This window comes from Megascapheus bottae, chromosome 1 (assembly GCF_031878675.1).
Source record: "Megascapheus bottae isolate mThoBot1 chromosome 1, mThoBot2.hap1, whole genome shotgun sequence".
Classification (NCBI taxonomy): domain Eukaryota; kingdom Metazoa; phylum Chordata; class Mammalia; order Rodentia; family Geomyidae; genus Megascapheus; species Megascapheus bottae.
In genome coordinates, this window is record NC_143509.1 from 31,346,858 (window position 1) to 31,370,035 (window position 23,178).

Genomic DNA, 23,178 nt, shown 5'->3' on the forward strand with positions numbered 1-23,178 from the left:
AGTTGTAAGAAGCCACATTTTGAGAAATGGAATTGGGAGTCTTTTTGGAGAGCTGGCGATTGCTGGTAGACTTCTGTCCCAAAGACCTGCAGCCCAGAAAGTAGCTTGCACAAAGTTACGTGTGTTGGGTGAAGATTCAACTCAACAAATCTCAGGGACAAGCTAAGAAAACCATATAAGAAAATAGACACTCCTGAGGACAGAAAACCATAGAAGGAATAATCAAGGGAAGCATTCCATGTAGCAAAGCTTTCGTGGGCTAAACAACCTGTCATCTGTGATTCCAAGAAGGGTCTACCACCTCTAGGTTTTCCTGAGCTGGGTGAAAGACCTCCACCACTCACTGAGACAGCAAGATGGCTGTGAGAATAAGGGGATGTTACTTAGACATAATATCCTTATTTCATTGCTTATCCTACCTCATTTTCCCCTAGGCTTTGCTGCTTCATTTCCAATAAGATTGGGCTTCACCATGCAATTTACCAACCAAAGTGCGATGTCAGCATTCCTTCTCCTAGGACTCACCGACGACCCACAACTCCAGCCTCTCCTCTTCAGCCTCTTCCTGTCCATCTACCTGATCACCGTGCTCGGCAATCTGCTCATCATCCTGGCTGTCACCTCTGACCCCCACATCCACACCCCCATGTACTTCTTCCTCTCCAACCTGTCCTTCAATGACATCTGTCTGAGCTCCACCATAGCCCCCAAGATGCTGGTAAACATCCACACCCAGGATCACAGCATCACTCACACAGGCTGCCTGGCTCAAACCTGCCTCACTTTGACTTTCTGTGGCTTAGAAAGTTGTCTCCTTTTGGTGATGGCCTATGACCGCTATGTGGCCATCTGTCACCCTCTGAGGTACAGAGCCATCATGCACCCCCGCCTCTGTGTCCTGCTGGTCCTCTGTTCTGTCCTCATGAGCTCAGGCCATGCCCTGCTCCACAGTCTCATGGTGTTGCGCCTGTCCTTCTGTCGACATGTGGACATCCCTCACTTCTTCTGTGAGCTGGCTCAGGTCCTCCAGCTGGCCTGTTCAGACGCTCTGCTCAATAACCTCCTGGTCTATGTAGTGGGGGTCCAATTTTTTGGCCTATCTCTCTTGGGGATTGTGTTCTCTTACATCCAAATTGTGTCCTCTATTGTGAAGCTCTCCTCGGCAGGAGGCAGGTGGAAAGCGTTCTCCACCTGCGGCTCTCACCTGTCAGTTGTGTCTTTGTTCTATGGGACAGGGTTTGGGGTGTACCTGAGCTCTGCGGTGATCGAGGCTTCCGTCAAGGCTTCCATGGTGCCTTCAGTGCTGTATGCGGTGGTCCCTCCAATGATGAACCCCCTTATCTACAGCCTGAGGAATGGGGAGATGAAGGCAGCTCTGAGGGCTCTCATTAGAGTGCTCTCTTTTTGATGAAGGGGTCCTTATGTGTAAGATCTGGCTTTCTTTAGTTTAAAATGGGAAGCGAAAGTAGTGTGTCAAAATGCCTGGCTGTTCATCAAGTTTTTCCTTCCTTCCTTCCTTCCTTCCTTCCTTCCTTCCTTCCTTCCTTCCTTCCTTCCTTCTTTCCTCCCTTCTTCCCTTCCTTCCTTCCTCCCTTCCTTATTTCCATCTCCTTGCTTTCTACCCTTCCTTCCTTTCCTCTTATTTTTCCTCCCTCCCTTCCTTCCCTCCTAGTTTTCCTCCTTCTCTCTCTACTCCTCTCCCTTCCTTTCTTCCTTCCTTTCCTCCAACTCTTCCCTTCCTCCAGCCTTCATTCCCTCCCACCTTCCCTCCCAATCTCTCCTTTCTTTCTTCCTTCCTTCTTTCCTCTCTCTCTTTCTTTTTTCTTTTCTCGTGTTCCAGGGTCTGGGAGCAGTCCTTGAGTTATTATGTTCAAGGCTAACACTGTACTACTTGATCCACAGTTCCATTTTGGGATTTTAGTTGGTTGATTTGAGATTAAGGGTCTTACGGACTATCTGCCTGGGCTGGCTTCGAGCCGTCGTTCTCTGATCTCAGCCTTCTGAGTAGATGTAGTTACAGGGGTGAATCAATGTCACTTGGCCAGAGCATGTCATTTATTAGAAAAGTAGCCAGCCTCTAGTGTCTCCCACTTGAAATTCTAGCTATTCAGGAAAGTGAGATCTGAGGACTGCGGTTCTGAGTCTGTTCAGGCACAAGACTCATCTGTAGTTAACTGCTAGAAAAAATGAAAGTGATGCTGTGGCTCACTGAGTGCTAGCCTAGAGTGAAAAGAGGCAGCATCCATGTCCTGTAAGAATTGAATATGAGCTGATTAAAAAAAAAACCTAGGAAATAAGAGAATGAGGACTATAACCTCAGGGGTCAGGAAATCAGACAGTCTGAATTCTTTTTTTGTTTTTCCACTGATCTTTAAGGATGGGCTTTCCTGGGACCAGGAGGAAGATAATTCAAATTTCTTTTTAATGAGGAGCTCTGGATATTAATCCCCAGAGATTCAGGGACTGTACCCATAAATAAGCATATGATGATGTCTCTCCATATCTCCATCTTAGCCAGGAAGCCACACCTGAGCTTCCTTTTGGAACTGGTCCTCCTTTAAAAGGAGCTTACAGCCTTATCAGTGTATCTACCAAAGTGGGGGATACATTCTCTGCCGGGGTTTTTAGCGCTTCTTGCCTCCTGACCCGCAGGAGGGACAAGGAGAACAGGCCCGACTAAGATGAGACCGAGAAAGGTTAGGGCCGACTGGCCGCCTTCACCCAGCCCTCCCTCTCCAGAGGGAAGACACAGACACACCAGGGAAACTGTCACAGCAGACTCGTTTATTGGGAAAGTACCAGAGGCTAAAGTAAGATGCAGAAGTCTATCAGCATACAGGTGGGCAGGGCAAGGGGAGGTAGGTGTGGTCAGAGAGGTCAGAGGGGCCAATCCCAGGGTTCGAGGTAGCCTTATTTTACATCACAAACCACAACCAAACCTCCCAAGGAGGCGACAGGCAGGTCAGCCCATTTTCCTAATGTGATGAGCCCCACAATTCTCCATCTTTCCCATCTAGGTAGATGCCACCATTATTCCCATGGGAGCCAGTGACCTGCAACACCTGAGGGTTAGGATATGGTGGGTAACATGAGGACAGGGAGAAAAGAATATGCACAGGAAACAGATTCTCTGGCAATCACAATCAAGCCAGTTCTGAGGCTTGAACTTATGGCCTTTTGTGGTCAGTGCTAGTCTTTCACTTGATCCAGCTCCACTTTGGGTTTTTGTGATCCATTGGAGGAGATAAGAGTCTCACAGACTTCTGTGTCTGGCTTTAAACTATGATCTTGGATTTCTGTCTCCTGAGCCGCTGGGATTACAGGTGTGAGCCCCCAAAGCTTATATTATTTGTTTTCTAAATGTATCATTCCACAGAGCTTTGATCCCATTTTGTAAGAGGATGGTGAGGGCAAAAAGGTGGAGATTCAGAAACAAAGCCTTCCACCATTACTTCTTTTGTTCTCAAAGTTCACCAAGTCTTTCACCCTGGAACAGCAAAGATAGGAGAATTACTATAGTCCTCACCAGCCACACCCTCAGCTCAAGCTGCCAAGGGGACAGCTGTGGGCACTGGACTAATTAGAAGGACTTCCAAGGTGTGATAATAAAATAATCTACTCAACCCATCGAATTTATGCTGCATTCTAATTTGTCTTTTTTAAAAAAATGGACCCCATCTAGAGCGTGATAGTTACCCATGAATGATTTCTGCACTCACCTGTCTGCACAGGTCTGTAAGTTGTCTGAAGCTGTGTGCATGTGTGTATTTATGCACCTGATGCTTAGAAGAGAGTATTAAGATTATAAGGAGGACTTTTGAATCTTTCATGACCATATAGAAACTGTAAATCTTACATATTGGGAGACATTAATAAAGCATGGATCAGAGATTCCACTGAAGAGTCAGACCATAAGAACTCTGGCCAGATTGAGTGTTGTGACTCACACCTGTACTCCTGGCTATTTCAGGAGGCTGAGATCTGAGGATTGCGATTCAAAGCTATACTGAACAAGAAAGGCCATGAAACTCTTATCTCCAATGAACCACCAAGAAACAATAAATAAAGCTGTGACCGAAGTGGGAGTGAACCAGTCTTGAGAAAAACAGCTCAGGAAATTTTCTTCCTGGGTTGGCTTTGAACCACAATCTCCAGATCTCAGCTACGTAAGTTGTTAGAATTATAGGTGTGAGCCACTGGTGCCTGGCTATATATTTATTTATTACCCTTTCTATTTTTATGTATGTAGCGAAAATAAAAAAAGTAGTCTTTCTGAGATTGATGAAATTGGGTAGTTATTTTTCTGATATTAAATAAAATTGGTTGGATATTCTCTGCCTGTCTTTTGATGGGCACAAAAACTTATTTTATTGTTGAATTAGAATTCCTGTATCTAGTCTTATACTAATACTTTTAAAAAGAGTCAAAGATTTGGATGTATAGGGGCACTGGTGGCTCATGCCTGCAATCCTAACTAGTGAAGAAGCTGAGATCTGAGGATCATGGTTCGATGCCATTCTGGGCAGGCAAGCCTGTGAGACTCTTTTTTTTTTTGTTGGCCCTGGAGCTTGAACTCTGGGCCTGGGCATTGTCCCTGAACTCTTCAGCTCAAGGCTACCACCCTACCCTTTGAGCCACAGCACCACTTCTGGTTTTCTATTGGTTAATTGGAGATAAGAGTCTCACTGACTAAAAGTATCCAGGCTGATTTTGAACCTTAATCCTCAGATCTCAGCCTCCTCAGTAGCTAGGATTACAGGTGTGAGCCTCTATGCCTGGCTTGTGAGACTCTTATCTACATCGAACCACCAGATAACTGGAAATGGCGCTATTGCTCAAGTGGTACAGCAGTAGCCTTGAGAGAAAAAAACATCAGGGACAGTGCCCTGAGTTTAAGCCCCACAATTGACAGAAACAGCCCCAAATAAGTCTTGACATATGACTTCAGACTTAGAAACAACAACAGGAAAATCTAGGAAAAAGACAGACATTTAATCAGCAACAACAACTTCTTGAACTTTAAGAACTGAAAAATAGAGAGAGAGAGACTTGATAAATGGGAGCACATTAAAAATCTTGTGCACAGCCGGGCATTGGTGGCTCACACTTGTAATCCTAGCTACTCATGAGGCCGAGATGTGGACGATTGTGGTTCAAAGCCAACCTGGGCAGATAAGTCCCCTATGAGACTTATTTCCAAGAAATTACTCAGACAAGCCGGTTGCGGTGCTATGGCCAACGTGGTAGAGTGTTAGCCTTGAACACAAAGAGGGGCCAGGACCAGGGCCCAGGGTCTGAGTTCAAGCCCAGAACCATCCCCTCCACTCAAATAAAAAACAATCTTCCACACATCAAAGGAAACAATGTGCAGACTGAAGAGGTACTCATAGATTGGCAGCTAATCTGTGCAAGTGTTGTAGTGTCTATCAGAACACATTATAAGAGCTCGAATAAATACAACACTGTGAGGACAAACAACCAGGGAAGAAGTGTGGGCTGAACTGAGAGATGAATAAATGCTCAGCAACCTTAGCCGTAGAGGAGATGCAAATCATGACACAGAGATCCCGTCTCACCCCAGTCGGAACAGCAATCCACCATCTTACCACTCAGCAAATCCAGGTGAGGATGCAGGAAAAGAAAGAATTCTCTCTCATCCACTGCTGGTGGGACTGTAAAATGGGTGCAACCACTATGGAAATCAGTATGAGGATTCTGAAAACAAACAACCCCCCCAAAAAAACAAAACAAAACTGTACCTATCTAGATAGAAACCTCAGTGTCTCTGTCTCTGTCTCTCAGCCTGTCTCTGTCTCTCACCTATGATCTGCTATACCACTCTTGGATATAGATCCAAAACAATGTAAGTTGGCTACAAGAGAGATACCCACACAACCATGTTCATAGAAGCACTATTTACTAAATAGACAAGATATGGAACCAGTCTAAGTGCCCCACAATCAGTCTCACCCTCTCCTTTTTAATATTTGCTGGTAAGTTTCATTATATAATTTTTATACAGAAATATACTTCTTGAATAGTCACCTCTTGTTATACCTCCTTTTAGCTACCTCCACACATACCAGCTCATTTACTTCAAATCAATCTCACTTGTACAACAATGTCATTAAATAGATAGTAGATAGATAAGTGATAGATAGATAGATAGATAGATAGATAGATAGATAGATAGATAGAGGATGTGTGTATATGTGTTAGGGGTGGGGAATGCCCACACACCAGTACTGGGGCTTGAACTTAGGGACTTGGTACTACAAGGCTAGAACTCTACCACTTTAGCCACAGCTCCACTTCTGGCTTTTTGTTAGTTTATAGAAGATAAGACTCTCATAGACTTCCTGAGCTGTCTTTAAACAGCAATCCTCAGAAGTCAGAAGCTCCATCCCAGTAAGTAGGATTACAGTCCTGAACCACTACTACTACGTGGGTTGTATTCCTTTTATTTTGTCAGTCATGGGACTTGAACTCTGGGCCTGGACATTGTCCCTGAACTCTTCAGCTTAAGGCTATTGCTCTACTCTTTGAGCCACAGTACCACTTCCAGTTTTCTGGTGGTTAATTGGAGATAAGAGTCTCACGGACTTTAGTGCCTGGACTGGCTTCGAACCCCAATCCTCAGATCTCAGCTTCCTATATAGCTAAGATTACAAGGTTGAGCCAACACTCCCAGCCCTCATGTTACATTTTTATAGGTAGATATTCATATGACTGAAAGGATGCAATATTTGTCTTTCTCTTACCTTAACATGATCATCTCCAGTTCATCATATTCCTGTAAGTGACATGATTTCATTCTTCTTCATGGTTAAATAATACTCAATTGTGTGTGTGTGTGTGTGTGGGGTGGGTGCTTATGTTTGTCCTGTGGCTTGAACTCAGTCTGGGCACTATTCTTGTATTCAATGTTGATTCTCTGCCACTTGAGCCTCAGTTCCACTTCCAGATTTTTGTGGGAAAATTGACCATGAGAGTCTCATGAACTCTCCTGGCCGGGCTGGCTTTGAACTGTGATTCTCAGCTTTCAGCCTCAGTATAGTTAAGATTATAGGTGGGAACCAGTGGGACCTTGACTTGGTGTCTAGTCAACATTGATCAAATGATGAGATTTGTTAGTTTTGTGAAAAATCTTCAGATTCGTACATCAATTAAACATAAAAGAATACACCCCAGTGTCAGAATTTTTTTTAACAATACTTCATCTACAATATATTTATTTAAAACCTCACTTTATCTAGTATTACTATATTAGAGCAATATATGTCAAGTAATATATATTATAATTACTGATGATCTATTAAGAATACATAATCTGGGGCTGGGAGTTTGGCCTAGTGGTAGAGTGCTTGCCTAGCATGCACTCTCGGTATCACATGCATAGAAAAAAGCTGGAAGTGGTGCTGAGGCTAAGTGGTACAGCTCTAACCTTGAGAAAGTCCAAGGACAGGGCTCAGGCCCTGAGCTCAAGTCCAGGACTGGCAAAAAAAAAAAGAATACATAATCTAATGTATATTAACATGAAAAAATATATTATTATTTCTGAAATTTTAATTGTGTAAATTAATGTACAATTATAATTAATACATCTTAATATACTATATAATATTATATATTATTGCTATACCATTAGAAAATAGATAATATATTATATTTAATTATGTATAACATATTAAATACTAAACATTAGACTTATAATTAAAGGTTAAATATTGTATATTATAATTACATATTTATTATTTATATTAAATACTATAAAATAGACATAACATTGCATATTTTACATAATGATATATTTATATATTTTATATTATAATTGTGTGTATGTATACATTGTGCAACTATATATTTATATATTATATAAGTATATGCTATAGATTGTTATAGATTTACATGTTAGGTATATTAAATACATTAGATGTATATTATAAAAATTAGATATTTCTATTTATATATTTATATCATATGCTGAACACTATAGCTCTTATATATAAATAAAAATCACGTATTTATATATTATATATTAAATTCTATACCTTGGAAATATAATTACATATTCTTACAATTATATTTCTAGATGATATCTCATATACCTTGGGCATATAATTATGCATTATATAATTGTATGTAATTACATATAATATACTATAATCTACACAATATGTAATAATATACTACGCATTGTTTCTTCTCCCTGCAGAGGCCTTTGCACACCTAAAGTAACAAGTCCTCTCCTTGGTGTGAGGAAATGTGGAGAGCCATCTTCTGCCTAGAGGTCAAAGGAGAAGGGTGTGTACACCCCTCCTGCCTTGGAAATGCGCTGAGACCAGGCAGAGCTATGACAGGTGGTGGCTGCTTTCTGGGGTGAGGGATCTAGAGCCATGTGAGCCTCCTGGGGTCAGGAGAGGCAGGTGGCTGCTCTGGGGAGGAGATTTGGGCATGGAGTCCGCAGGGAGGCAGGGGAGAGGAGGCCTCCCCAAGCCATTATCTTCCTCATCAGGATCCTCCTGGCTCCTTCGCTTTCTCTGCTCTTAAGCAGGATGCCTCCGCCAGCGTCCAGATCCCGGGGAGAAGCTGGCTGGCTTTGATCTCAGAGCTGACAGGGTAAATGCTTTGGGACTGAGACCAGGTGCTTCACTGGACTTTCCTTGTGGTTGTGTGCAGAGATCTGGTAAAGTGAGTGGTTGCGGAGACCCTAAAACTCAGCGCCATCAATTGTGCATTTCAGACACAGAATGTCACTTTCTCACAGTTATGGAAGCTGAAGTCTAAAGACCCACGCAGTTCCTCCTCTTTCTTCTTTTCCTCCTTCACCTCCTCCTCTTCTCTTTCTTATCCATTCTCTTTTCCTTTCTCTCTGCCTCATTCTTTCTTTTTCTCTTTTGTATTCTCTTCCTCCATCTACCTATTTTTTTTTTTTGTGGGGAGGAGGTAAGTACTGGGGCTTGAACTCAAGGCGGGGACACTGTCCCTGAGCTCTTTTGCTCAAGGCTAGTACTCTGCCTTGAGCCACAGCCCCCAAACCACTTCTGGTTTTCTGGAGATTTGTTGGAAATAAGAGTCTCATGGAAGTTCCTGGCCAGTCTGGCTTCAACCTGTGATCCTCAGACCTCAGCCTCCTGAGTAGCTAGGGTTATAGTTAAAACCACCTGTACCCACTTTTCCTCCTTTTTTCCCCTCTTCTCCTTTTCCTCCTCCTGTTTTCCCTCTCCTTCCTCTTCTTTTGTTCTTCCTTCTCTTTCTCCTCTTTTCCTACTCATGTTCCTCCTCCCTTTCCTTTCTCTTCTTTCTTTTTCTGTATCCTCCTGTCTCTGTTCCTCATCTTGCTCCTCTTCTTCCTTCTCATCTTCCCCTCCTTCCACTCTTTTTTCCTGCTCTCCATCTCCTTCCTCTTTTTCGTTTCCTTCTCCTCCTCTTCTTTTCTCCTTTGCTTCCTCCTCATCTCTTTCTTCTCCTATTCCTCCTTCTTCTCTTTCTCTTTCTCTGCCTCCACTTCCTCTTTCTTGTTCTTTTCTCTTCCTCTTCTTCTCCTCAGCTTCCTTCTCTTACATCTTCCCATGAGTTCTTCCTGTTCCCCCTTCGCATTTTCTTCTTGCTGGGTACTAGGGCTTGAATTCAGGGTAGTAACTTCAGGTGCTCAGCCACTTGAGCCAGGCAGCCCAAAAGATTGTAGAACTTATTCCAAAGTTCTGCTGCTTGTGATCCACTCATTTTCTCATCTTATTTTCCCTCCCATCTTCCCACCAGCTCATTGTCAGCATGAAAGCTAGAAACCAGACAGAAGTTTCAGATGTCTTTCTCTTAGGACTGACAGACGATCCCAGACTCCAGCCTCTCCTCTTTGACCTTTTCCTGTCCATGTACCTGATCACCATGCTTGGCAATCTGCTCATCATCCTGGCCGTCACCTCCGACCCCCACCTCCACACTCCCATGTACTTCTTCCTCTCCAGTCTCTCCTTCAATGACATCTGTCTGAGCTCCACCACTGTCCCCAAGATGCTGTCGAACATCCACACCCAGGATCACAGCATCACGTACACAGGCTGCCTAGCTCAGATCTATTTCGTCATCGTTTTTGCATGCTTGGAACACTCTCTCCTTGCAGTCATGGCCTATGACCGTTATGTGGCCATTTGTCATCCCCTAAGATACACTGCCATCATGCATCCCTCTTTCTGTGTCCTGCTGCTTCTGCTCTCTTTGCTGGTTAGCATTATGGATGCCTTGCTTAACGGTCTGATGATGTTACGTTTGTCTTTCTGTGCCAAGCTGGAAGTTCCTCACTTCTTCTGCGAGCTGATTCAGATCATTAAGCTCTCCTGCTCTGACACCTTCGCCCACAATATTCTGATCTACGTGGTAGCTTGTGTGTTTGGGGGCGTTCCTCTCTCAGGAATCATCTCCTCTTACAGTTGCATCTTGTCTTCCATCCTGCACATGCCGTCGCCAGGAGGGAAGCACAAAGCCTTCTCCACCTGCGGCTCCCATTTGTGTGTGGTCGTCTTATTTTATGGGACATGTGTCAGTGTATACATTGGCTCCACGGCGGCTGACTCACCCAGGAAGATTGCAGTGGCTTCAGTGATGTATGCTGTGGTCCCCCAAATGCTGAACCCCTTTATCTATAGCCTGAGAAACAGAGACATGAAGGGAGCCCTGAGGAGAGTTATCAGTCTTTTATGATGCGTTATTGTTTGGGACTTGGGTTTGTACAGAAGTGTTATCCCTCCCTCTGTCCCTCTCATCCTCCCTCCCTCCCTCCCTCCCTCCCTGATTTATTTCCTTCCTTCCTTCCTTCCTTCCTTCCTTCCTTCCTGCCTTCCTGCCTTCCTGCCTTCCTGCCTTCCTGCCTTCCTTCCTTCCTTCCTCTGTTTTTTCTTCCTTTTTTTTGTTGTTTGTCTTGGTACTCACTCTTGAACTCTTAGGGCTTGGATACTAAACCATTGCTTGCTTGCTTTATTTATTTATTTATTTGCCAGTCCTGGGCTTGAGCTCAGGGCCTGAGCATTGTCCTTGGACTTTCTCAATGCTAGAGCTCTACCACTTGAGCTTCAGCACCACTTCTGGCTTTTTTTCTATGTATGTGGTGCCGAGGAATCGAACCCGGGTCTTCCTGCATGCTAGGCAAGCACTCTACCACTAGGCCAAACTCCCGGCCCCCCATTGCTTTATTTTTGTTCAAGGCCAATGCTCACTGCAGCTCAACATCTGGCTTTTTTGCTGATTAACTTATGATAAGAGTCTTAAGGATTTATTCTCTACCTGGGTTGGGCTTTGAACCTCAATCCACAGATCTCAGCTGTCTCAGCAGCTAGGATTAAGGTATGACTTCCTTACCCCTGGCTTGTCCATTGAGCATTAAGGAAAATAATAGCCTGGAAATAGTAACTCAGTGAGAAAACATGCTTAGCCTGGGCTCCACCCAAGAAAGGAAATCTCAAGTCCATAGATATTCAGCCACATGTAAGGAGAGACAGCCTGATTGCTGGGCAAATGTGTTCAAGGTGACCACAGAAGCGACATAGAGATGTGGATGTCCCTTGCTTGGCCCCAGGGCTCAGGGGATTAGGCACACTCACCTCCTCACTGCTGCACCCACAGTCTTCCAGGACATGCTCTCCTGGGACTCGAGTGACAGTACAATAGCTGTGTAATGAGGAGCTTTAGATATTGAACAGGAGGGCTACAGGGGTTGAGGAGCTGCCGTGTCCCTGCACAGCTCTGGCCAGTCAGGAAGCAAAGCCTGAGCCCCAAGCCAGGCCAGGAGCGGTTCTGAGCAGTACTCAGATGCCTCTGACCCTGTGTCGTCCTGCCCTGAGGACAGAAAGAGCTCCTGTCTTCTACATCCAGGTAAGGCCACATCTCCCAGGTGTAAAGGCAGCCAGGTTGGTGATCAGGCATTGATCAATGCCTAGGAAACAGGGGTGGGACGTATGAGAATTCATGATTAGACTCCGGTCATCTGATCCCCTCCTCTGTCTACTGTGTGTAGACAAATTCTCCTGATGCTGACATCAGTGTTTACCTGTTCTGCTGACTGAGAGTCTCCACAAGTACAGGGCTTGTTTGTCTCCAGAACATGAATCTGCCTTTCGTCTTTCTTTTTTTCTTACTGTGTCATTTGCAAATTTTATGTTTGTTTTTTTTTTTTAAACTTGATTGTAGATCCAGGTACCAGTGGCTCTACATGCCTTTCGTTCGAGCTACTCAGGAGGCTAGGAGGTCAGGGTCACCGTTTGAAGCTACCTTGGGTAGGAAAGTATGAGAATCTCATCTCCAATTAACCACTCAAAAGCCAAAAGTAGCCCTGTGGTTCAAGTGGTAGAGCACTAGCCTTGAAGGAGGCTCAGGGGATAGTGCTCAGGCCCAGGCCTAGCAAAAAAAAAAAAAAAAAGATTGACTGTAAAGCCGATACTCAAAAGTATGGTTACAAAAGTCAGGTAATGAGTACCTTTCTTTTTGAAGAGTGTCATCCCTCCCTCCCCCATTCTCTCCCACTTTCCCCCCTCCTGATCCCAGCATGTCCCATGTTGTCTGTTCATTTCCAACCTAAGGTCTAGTGAATATCACTACTGAATTGGTTTATCTTTCATTGCTTCATTTCTGTGCTTTCTTTTCCCCTCCCCAAATCAAATAAACTATACAAGAAAAAGGGTAACCAAATAAAAAAATAGCTACAAAGAAAACACACCAAAAGGGGAAAAAAAGAACCAGTACAATAGAAAAAAGAAGCAGTATAATACTACTACTAATAATAACAAACCCTCTTGTTACCTTTTCTTGGGGTTTATTTCAATAAACATCATTTTATGTTATCATATGCACATAGCTGTTGATCCTTTGTGATTTTAAGAATATTCTCCTTTGTGTGAATATTGAGAGTGCTGTTTAATTTATCATGTCCAAATTATTTGTCTGTTACTATCCATTGTGTTTACTTATAGATTTATAGTCACATTCGAATTATTACGAATGAGGGAAACCATGTAATCTATGTTTCTTTGGGTCTGGCTTACTTTGCTTAATATAATTTTTTTTCTAGTCTTTTGTTTTCTTTTTGTATAGGTCCTGGGGCTTGAACTCAGGGCCTGGGTGCTGTCCCTTAGCATTTTTTTTTTGCTCAAGACTGGCACTCTACCACTAGAGCTATAATTCCACTTCCAGCTTTTTGATGGCTAATTAGAGAAAAGAAGCTCTAGGATTTGTTTGTGGGGCTGGCTTTGAACCATGATTCTCAGATCTCAGCTTCCTTACTTGCTAGGATGACAGATATGCACATATAGTGTCTCTCCTTCCCCACTCCACTCCTCCCACCAATCTGTCTTTCCTCACACATGCTGTATGTATACAAATATTCTGTTGACTTGAATTCCTGTAATTGTGGTATTGAGCAAGTATTTTGATCAGTGTATTGTTTGCTAGTTTTCGTTAATAAACTAAAAGCTGATCACACACAAACACATACAACACACATGCATATGTGTGAGAAAGGGAGAGAGAGAGAGACAGAGAGAGACAGAGAGAGAGGGAGAGAGAGAGAGAGGTAGAGGACAGGGAATAAAAGATTCCACAGCTCTAGCCCTGTGGTGTCTGCTTTTGCTCTATTTGTTATTTTAAAAAATTACAGCTTTGTCTCACTGAGGTTTCTTCTTAAGTCCACGGAGATGTATGGGCAATAATACACATGTATAAGATATATGATACATGATAGACATAAGATATCTATCTTATATGTCTATCGTATATAAGTATATATATGCGTATCTTACATGTAAGGTATACATACAAGACATGTGATTATAGTGGAGTGGGCTGTAAAATGCACAGCAAACCACAACTGATCCACACAGGCTGCTTCCCTTGAGGACTCGCCTCATCCTGAGCCTCTCACTCCTCTGAGGAGTGTTCCTGCCCTAAAGATAATGCAGAAGCCTGGATGGAATTCGGAACATATGAGTCTAATCATTCAGCAAAGGCTCATTGCCGTCTCTTTCATTTGGTCGGTCGGTCGTGAGGCTTGAACTCTGGGCCGGAGCTCTTCAGCTCCAGGCTACTGCCCTACCCCTGGAACCACAGAGCCACTTCCTTTTTTTTTCTAGTGGTTAATTGGAGATGAGTCTCATAGACTTTAGTGCCCAGGCTAGCTTTGAACCTTGATCTTCAGATCTCAGCCTCCTGTTTCTTTTTCTTTTGCCTGGCCTGGAGCTTGAATTCTGGGCCTACGCACTGTCCCTGTCCCGGAGCCTCTTTGTGTTCAAAGCTAGTGCTCTACCACTTGAGCCACAGTGTTACTTCCTGTTTTTTTCTGATTAGTTTATTTGAGATAAGAATCTTATAGGCTTTACTGTCTGGGCTGGCTTTGAACTGTGATTCTCATATCTCAGCCTCCTGAGTAGGTAGGATTACAGATGTGAGCCACTGGTGCCTGCAGAATTGTTTTGATTTTTTTTGTTGTTTGCTTAAAATTTCTTTCTTTTCTTCTTTCTTTCTTTCTTTGTTTGTTTTTTTTGTGGGTCCTGGGGCTTGAATTCTAGGCCAGGGAGCTATTCCTGAGCTTTTCAGCTCAAGGCTACTGCTCTATCCCTGAGCCACAGCCTCACTCCCCATTTTCTGGTGATTAATTGGAGATAAGAGTTTCACATTCTTCAGTGCCCAGGCTGGCTTTGAACTGTGATCCTCAGATCTCAGCCTCCTGAGTAGTTAGGATTACATGCATGAACCACTGTGCCTGGCTCTGTTTAAAATTTCTACCTAATTACATAAGCACCTTTCCTGGCTCCCCCTCTAATTTGGCTTTTGTTTTATGTTTATTTATATATTGTTTTTTTTGTTTATTACTGTCTATCTTTTCTATCAAAATGGGTTGCTTAAAAGTTCCTGCTTAGATATTGTGGCTTGGCTCTAATAAATGCAAAGCCATTATCAGAAAGTAAAATAAGGAAAAGAGGAACAGATCTGGGATGAGAAGGATTTTAGAATCTAAGGTTTTTGTCTTAACTGGTTGCTCCAGGATGGAATTAAAACTAATTTCCGAAAACACACCTTGGATTGTTCTAGAAATAAGTTAGGGCTTGGATAGTTTGGAGATTGCTTCTGTAACTGTTAATCTTATTTCAAAGTCTCTTAATATTCACCTTATGGAAACACATCTTATCCCCTTAAACTAGCCAATAGCTTGTGAACCTGAGAGGAACCAATCTGAGCAGAGGGGCGGGGCCTGTGCATTAGGAATAAACAGGAAAGCAGGCTGCCTGCTCTGTGTGCTGGCTTGCCAGAGTTTTGAGTAATGGGGTACTTTTTTCATACAAGTAAATTTTGCCTTGCTAAGACAGTTCTTTGTTTTCCTGTCTTTCATTGTGACTCTGGTGATTCTTGGAGAGTGCATTTATAACATTGTCTTCCAATGGTTGTACAAAGGGGGTTCTAATAAAGCATGTTTGTTTTTAGTCTAGTGCCTCTTGACCAAGTTACCCCTTTCATCAGTGCTTCCCCCCATTCTAATCCATGTCTTCCTTTATCCATATAACCATGTTCACATATCTACATTGAGACTGTTTTATTTTTATTTTCATTTTTGCAAGTCCTGGGGTTTGAACTCAGGGACTGGGCACTGTCCCTGAGCTTCTTTTGCTCAAGGCTAGCAGTCTATCACTTGAGCCACTGTGTCACTTCTAACTCTTTTCTGAGTATGTGATGTGGAGGAATCAAACCCAGGGCTTCATACATGCTAGGCACGCACTCTACCAATAAGCCACCTTCCTAGCCCTCCACTGAGTATTATAATTGCATTTGTCTACTGTTTTCCCCTCCTCCATTCATCCATCTTCCTCTCATTAAACTCTCATTAACTTATTAGCATGTTTTAGTTCCTTGACATCCATTTAAACTGTTACTTGCCCAATGGGGCTATATTATGGAAAGTCACTCCTGCAACGCCATCCTTGAGTCACTCTGAACACTTAAATATGCACATGGACTCGTGTTTATTATCATATATTTATGTGTGCATATTTTACACTTAGCTTCAACATATGAAAGAAAACGTGTCCTCTGCCTCTCTGAGCCTGGTTTATTTCACAGAATATAATTTCCTAAAACTATATCCATTTCTCTGCAAATGACATCAATTATATAATAATATGATATAATAATGGCACATAATAATAATGTGTAATTTCTATTCATTATGGATGAATAATATCCCATTGGCTAAATATATCACATTTTCCTGGTCTATTCATCCACTGTCGGACATCTGGGCTGTTTCCTTAACTTGGCTATGGTAAATAGTTTATTGAATGATATGCTATCTCTTTAAGGAAGCGATTTTGTTAGTATGAACTTTGAACCGTTTCACCATTGTTACATAGGTTTACTTAGAATTAATTGACATATTGACCTATTTCCATTGTGTCTTTTTATTTATTTATTATTTGTGTGTCAGTAATGGGGCTTGGGGCACTGTCTCTGAGATATATATATATATATATATTTTTTTTTGCTCAAGGCTAGCACTCTATCACTTAGATCTACGGCTCCACTTCTGGCTGTCTGGTGGTCAGCTGGAGGTAAGAGTTCCATGGATTTTTCCTGTCTGGACTGGCTTTGAGCCCTGATCTTCACATCTCAGCTTCTGGAGCAGTTCAATTACAAGGGTGAGCCACCAGCTCACAATGAACTTGCTGGGTAGAAAAAAGGCAGAACTAAAAATGAAGGGATAGCTTGGGTTTGTGTTCAGGAAGACATGATTATGATTTCACATTGTACTATCTTCCAGAAGCGCTGTGATGTCTTGGAAGCATTAACAGATGCTGGCCCTAAGAGTCAACCTGAATGTGAGACCCTCGGAACACTGAGTCCATCTTTGCAGACAATAAGCAGTGTTGGAAGATACAGATGGACCCACTGGACTCACAAGAGGGGCAGATTCACCTGGCATCGATGCATCCTCTGACATTTGGTGCATTCTTCAGGTGACCACGAGGCAGAACAAAGTGGGGGAAACCATTGTCCTACAAGCTAGCTTTGGTCATTTCCCTTCCATCCTTCTCTTCGTTTGCAGGCACAGACCAATTCAGAACATACCCCTATGATGGAGATTTTGTCACAATCTCTGTATTTGAAAAAATGTCTGAAAAAAATGTGAATGTTCCCCAAGAGAATGTAAGTTAGAAAAGGCAGAGAGTACAGGAAAGGAAGGAGGTATGTAAGCATATTATATTTGTGTGGTTCATGATTTCTATGGGAAGAGCTGTATTTTTAAAAAAATAGTATTTGAAGTCCTCAAAGTTTAGATTAAGAAAATTAACTGGAGGCCTCGTATAATCCTAGCTACTCAGGAGGCTGAAATCTGAGGATTAGAGTTCAAAGTCAGCCTGAATAGGAAAGCCTGAGAAACTCTTACCTCCAAATAACTACCAATAAACCAAATGTGGAAGGAAACAGTAGAGCACAGAAGGTCAGGGACAGTGCCCAGGCCCCAAGTTTCTTGAGAATGTCAGTTAAAACATGCAAGACAAGGTCTCTGAATGTGGCTTAGTGATGGATTGTTTGTCTAGCATGCATAAAGCTCTGGGTTTGATTTCAGTACTACATAAACAGAAAAAGCTGGAAATAGTGCTGTGGTTCAAGTGATAGAGCTCTAGCCTTGAGCAAAAGAAGCTCAGGGACAGTGACAAGACCCCGAGTCCAAGCCCCAGGACTGGAAAAAACAAACAAACAGAAAACATAGAAGGCCAAACATCATTCTCAGAACTTATCCAAAGTGAAGTCCAAAGTGGCACAAAGATTTTTTTTTTTGCCAGTCCTGGGCTTGAGCTCAGGGCCTGAGCACTGTCCTTGGACTTTCTCAAGGCTAGCACTCTACCACTTGAGCCTCAGCACCACTTCTGGCTTTTTGCTATGTATGTGGTACCGAGGAATCGAACCCAGGTCTTCGTGCATGCTAGGCAAGTACTCTACCACTAGGCCAAACTCCCGGCACTTCACAAAGATTTTTTTTTTGCCAGACCTGGGCTTGAACTCAGGGCCTGAGCACTGTCCTTGGGCTTTCTCAAGGCTAGAGCTCTACCACTTGAGCCACAGCATCATTTCTGGCTTTTTTTCTATGTATGTGGTACCAAGGAATTGAACCCGGATCTTCGTTCATGCTAGGCAAGCACTCTACCACTAGGCCAAACTCCTGGCCCAACGATTTTAATTTTTATGACAAAGATTATTTTCATAGCCATTACAAGTTTCCACCATATATAAATCATGTTTTCTTTATTTTTTTCTCAGTATTTTTTATTTAAAATAAAACTGATACTCAACGAAGTATGGAACCTACAAATGAAACAACTGCTATTGAATTCCTTCTCCTGGGACTGACAGACAATCCAGAACTCCAGGCCCTCATCTTCAGCCTCTTCCTGTCCATCTACCTGATCACTGTGCTCGGCAATCTGCTCATCATCCTGGCGGTCAGTGCTGACCCCCACCTCCACACCCCCATGTACTTCTTCCTCTCCATCCTCTCCTTTACTGATGTCTGCATCAGCACTACCACTGTCCCCCAGGGGCTGCTCAACATCCAGGCCCGGGACCACAGCATCACTTATGCCGGCTGCCTTGCTCAGATCAGCTCTGTGTTGACTTTTGGTGGTTTAGAAAACTGTCTCCTTGTGGTGATGGCCTATGACCGCTATGTGGCCATCTGTCACCCCCTGAGGTACACAGTTATCATGCACCCTGGCTTCTGTGTCTTGTTGCTCCTTTGTTCTCTCTTCCTGAGTGCAGTGCATGCCCTTCTCCACAGCCTCATGGTGTTGCGTCTGTCCTTCTGCCAAGATGTGGAGATTCCTCACTTCTTCTGTGAGCTCTCTCAAGTCCTCAAGACGGCCTGTTCAGACACCCTTATCAATAACCTCCTCATACATTTAGTGTCTAGCCTTTTTTTTGGAATGCCACTCGTGGGGATTATTTTCTCTTATGCTCAAATTCTGTCCTCTATTTTGAGGCTCCCATCAGCAGGAGGGAAGTCTAAAGCTTTCTCCACCTGTGGCTCTCACCTGTGTGTTGTGTCCTTGTTCTATGGGACAGGCTTCAGTGTATACATGAGTTCGGCTGTTACGGGGTCTTCCTTCAAAAACGTAGTGGCTTCCATGATGTATATTGTGATCCCACAGATGCTGAACCCCTTTATCTACAGTTTGAGGAACAAAGAAATGAAGGGAGCCTTGAGACATCTCATCATTGTTCTACTTTCTCTTTTTTGTGGGGGTGGAGAGGGTTCTGGGGTTTGAAATCAGTGCCTGTAGCTTCCCAGGCAGGTGTTCTGGCACTGAGTCCCCTTGCTCTTTCTACTTGAGCCACACCCAGTCTGCTTGAGTCACTCCCCTTACAACTCGAGACACACCCCTTTTCGCCATGCCTCCATCCCTGTGGTGTCCACTCCTGGCTGAGCATACAGCCTGTTTTGTGACTCTGCCCATGTGTTTGGGACATGGGTTTTCTAAGTGGGGGAGGGTGACAGCAAGTTCTTCCAAAAGTCTCTAGGTGAGGTGATGTCTTAACACAATCCCTGCTTTGCATTTTTACTCCAGGGATTTTGATCCCTGAGTCCCCTTGAGTTTCTGTGGAGCAGCATGGGAGGCCTTGGGTCATGCTGTGTCTTGTAGGAACCTGTCTCAGAAGGAAGAAATTTCTAGAGGCTGAGTTGGGTAGGGAGGGTTTTAAGAAACATCTTCTCTAGAGACCAGATTAAGCTGGGTTCTAGACAAAGGACAAAGGGCTTGGATGGTGCACGTAGACCTAATGGGAGGCAAATAAACTGAAATTTCATACCCTGTTATAATTAATGAGATGTTCCACACTGTGTAATTTCATTACTTGTAAAAATCCACACAATCAGATATTTCAGTGGCTTGAGATGGCTTTATAATACTGTTATTTTATTGGTAAAGATCCTATCAGTTTTCAATGAAAATAAACCTGTCTAATGTATCAAGGAATTAATATTAATATTTATTTTTCCATATATTTTTATTGTAATTAATAGAAGGGTTACATTATATTCACCAGACAGAAGGTGCATTTCTTCACAAACATTGATACCCTTTCTCATGTCTTGGTCCCCATTTCCCTCCCTCTACCCCTGTCCCTCATCTTGTTTTCCCCCCTTCCCTATCTGATTTCAAATAACCAAATAAGCATATATACAATATATCAGATAACAAGGTGAAATACTGTAACAATATGACATAACCAAGGGACAGCAAAAGAGATGAGAGATAACAGTACATTAAGGACAACAATCACTTATTATATGGTTTTTGTTTCTATATCCTGGAGGTCCTTTCATTTAGCATCATACTATATGTATGTGTCTAGGTTTTGCTCTATTGTAAATCTCTGCTAGGAGAGCCCACGGTTTCTACTGATTATGACAAATGAGGGAAACCATTGAGCCTATGTTCCTTTGAGTCTGGCTTACTTCACTTAATATGATTTTTTTTAAGTCTTTCCATTTCCTTACAAATGGGGCAATGTCGTTCTTTCTGACAGCAGCATAGAATTCCATTGTGTATAAATACCACATCTTGTTGATCCACTCATCAACTGAGGGACATCTAGGTTGGTTCCATATCTTTGCTATGGTAAATAGTGCTGCAATGAACATCATTGTGCTAGTGGATTTAGTATGTCCTTGTTTCTGGACAATTGGGTAAATGCCAAGGAGTGGAATTGCTGGGTCATAGGGGAGTTCTATGTTTGGCCTTTTGAGGCACTGACATACTGCTTTCCACAGTGGTTGAACGAGTTTGCACTCCCACCAACAGTGTAGTAGTGATCCCTCCTGGCCACATCCCCTCCAGCATCTGTTGTCATTAGATTTCTTGATCCTGGCCATTCTAACTGGAGTGAGGTGGAATCTTAGAGTTATTTGATTTGCATTTCTTTTTTTAAATTTTTAAATTTTTATTTTTTATATTTTTATGGTAATTAATAAAAGGGTTATATGATATTTGCCAGATAGAAGGTACATTAATTCACATATATTGATACCCTTTCACATGTCTTGGTCCCCCTCAACCCCCCCCATCTTAGATGTTGAGCATTTCTTCATGTGTCCATAGGCCATTCTTATTTCTTCTCCAGAGAAGACTCTCTTTAAGTCTTTGGCCCATCTTTTAATGGTGTGGTTGTTTCTTTGGAGATTAGTTTTGGAGTGATTCAATTTTTTGAGCTATTGATATATTTTAGACATGAGGCCCTTGTCTGTTGTATGGTTAGTGAAGATCTTCTTCCACTCTGTAGGCTTTCTAGTTAATTTGCTAGCTATGTCCTTTGCCATACAGAAGCTCTGCAGTTTAATGCAGTCCCACTTATCCAAACTTCTCTGATTTGTTGTGTTTCTGGGTCCTTATTAGTTTTGACCTGTGCCAAGGAGGCCTAGTGTATCTCCTATTCCTTCTTGTGAAGTTTTCAGTGTATCTGCTTTTACCTCTAGGTCTTTGATTCATTTGGAGTTAATCCTGGTGCAGGGTGACAAAGAAGGATCCAACTTTAGTTTTCTGCAAGTGCTTAACCAGTTCTTCCAGCACCACTTGTTGAAGAGGCTGTCTTTCTTCCATTCTATTTTTTATTTTTTGCTCCCTTATCAAAGATTAGGTGGCCATAGATCTGTGGGTTAATATCTGGGTCCTCAGTTCTATTCCAGTGGTCTTCAGGCCTGTTCTTGTGCCAGTACCAAGCTGTTTTGGTCACTACAGCTCTGTAATAGAGTCTAAAGTTTGGTATTGAAATTCCTCTTGTGCTGTTCTTTCTGCTAAGAATTGTTTTTGCAATATGGTGTCTTTTATTATTCCATATAAAATTTTGGATCGCCTCTTCTATTTTTTTAAAGAATGAGATTGGGATGTTGATGGGTATTGCGTTGAATTTGTAGATAGCCCTTGGCAAGATTTCCATTTTCATGATGTTAATTCTTCCAATCCAGGAGCATGGGAGGTTTTTCCATTTCTCAGTTCTGCTTTAATTTTCTTTTTTACGGTTTAAAAGTTTTCCTCAGAAAGGTCCTTTACATTCTTAGTTAAGTTAATTCCTAGGTACTTGATTTTCTTTGAGGCTATTGCAAAAGGAGTTGCTTTCCTGATTGTTGCCTCATTCCTCTCATTGTTGGCATATAGGATTTTTGAGGGTTAATTTTATGCCCTGTTACCTTGCCAAAGTTTTGAATCAGCTCAAGGAGCTTGGGAGTGGAGTCTGTAGGGTTCTTTTAATACAGAATCATGTCATCCGCAAAGAGGGCAATTTTCATTTCCTCTTTCCCTATTTGGATCCCCTTTATGTTTGCTTCTTGCCTTATTACTCTGGCTAGGAATTCTAATACTATGTTAAAGAGGAGTGGAGAGAGTGGGCATCCTTGTCTCGTTCCTAATTTTAGAGAAAATGGCTTTAGCTTTTCACCATTACGTATAATTCTAGCTGTGGGTTTTTCATACACAGCCTTTATTATACTGAGGAATGTTCCATGGATTCCTACTTTCTCCTGAGCTTTTAGGATCTTGTCAAATGCCTTTTCTGCATCTATTGAGACAATCTGTGATTCTTGTCCTTGTTCCTGTTGATGTGTTGAATTATATTAATTGATTTGTGTATGTTGAACCAGCTTTGCCTTCCTGTGATGAATCCTGTTTGATCATAGTGTATAATTCTTTTGATGAGTTGTTGTAGACAGTTGGCCAGTATTTTGTTGAGAAGTTTCACAGCGATGTTTATCAAAGAAGTGGGTCTATAGTTCTCTTTCTTTGATGAATCTCTGTCTGGTTTGGGGATGAGGGTTATAGTGTATTAATATTTATTTTATGTTAGTAGTAGTAGTTTTGTGTGTGTGTGTGTGTGTGTGTGTGTGTGTGTGTGTCTGTGTGTGTCTGTGTCTGTGTCTGTGTGTCTGTGTGCTCACTGGTTACCGGGGCTGGAACTCAGGGCCTGGGCACTGTCCCTGACTATTTTAGCTCAATGCTGGTGCTCTACTACTTGAGCCATACTTCCACTTCTGGTTCTTGCTTGCATAAATGGGAAGAAGAGCCTCACAGACTTTTCTGCCCAAGCTGACTTTCAAGTATGATCCTCAAGATCTCAGCCTCCTGACTAGCTAGGATTATAAGCTTGAGCTAC

General features: G+C 42.6%; 3 protein-coding genes across 3 annotated transcripts; all 3 read left to right on the plus strand.

The window, feature by feature from the left end:
* Positions 1–472: 472 nt before the first annotated feature.
* On the plus strand, positions 473–1,408 carry LOC150068841 (olfactory receptor 7G2-like). Its single transcript, XM_090341886.1, has one exon. The coding sequence runs from the start codon at positions 473–475 to the stop codon at positions 1,406–1,408; it is 936 nt and encodes a 311-aa protein (XP_090198012.1).
* Positions 1,409–9,774: 8,366 nt separating this feature from the next.
* LOC150068842 (olfactory receptor 7G2-like) lies at positions 9,775–10,701 on the plus strand. Its single transcript, XM_090341899.1, has one exon. The coding sequence runs from the start codon at positions 9,775–9,777 to the stop codon at positions 10,699–10,701; it is 927 nt and encodes a 308-aa protein (XP_090198025.1).
* A 7,634-nt stretch (positions 10,702–18,335) lies between these two features.
* On the plus strand, positions 18,336–21,401 carry LOC150068843 (olfactory receptor 7G1-like). The gene is made up of 2 exons (XM_090329229.1): positions 18,336–19,253; positions 21,357–21,401. Exons 1-2 carry the CDS (start codon positions 18,336–18,338, stop codon positions 21,399–21,401), a joined length of 963 nt encoding a protein of 320 aa, XP_090185355.1.
* Positions 21,402–23,178: the final 1,777 nt, after the last annotated feature.

Excerpts from the sequence above, each read along its gene's own strand:
- LOC150068843 (XM_090329229.1), top strand. The coding sequence starts at position 18,336 with ATGGAACCTACAAATGAAACAACTGCTATTGAATTCCTTCTCCTGGGA. Across the intron at positions 19,254-21,356 it reads CCTTGAGACATCTCATCATT|AAGCTCTGCAGTTTAATGCA; the intron begins GTTCTACTTTCT and ends TTTGCCATACAG.
- LOC150068842 (XM_090341899.1), top strand. The coding sequence starts at position 9,775 with ATGAAAGCTAGAAACCAGACAGAAGTTTCAGATGTCTTTCTCTTAGGA.
- LOC150068841 (XM_090341886.1), top strand. The coding sequence starts at position 473 with ATGCAATTTACCAACCAAAGTGCGATGTCAGCATTCCTTCTCCTAGGA.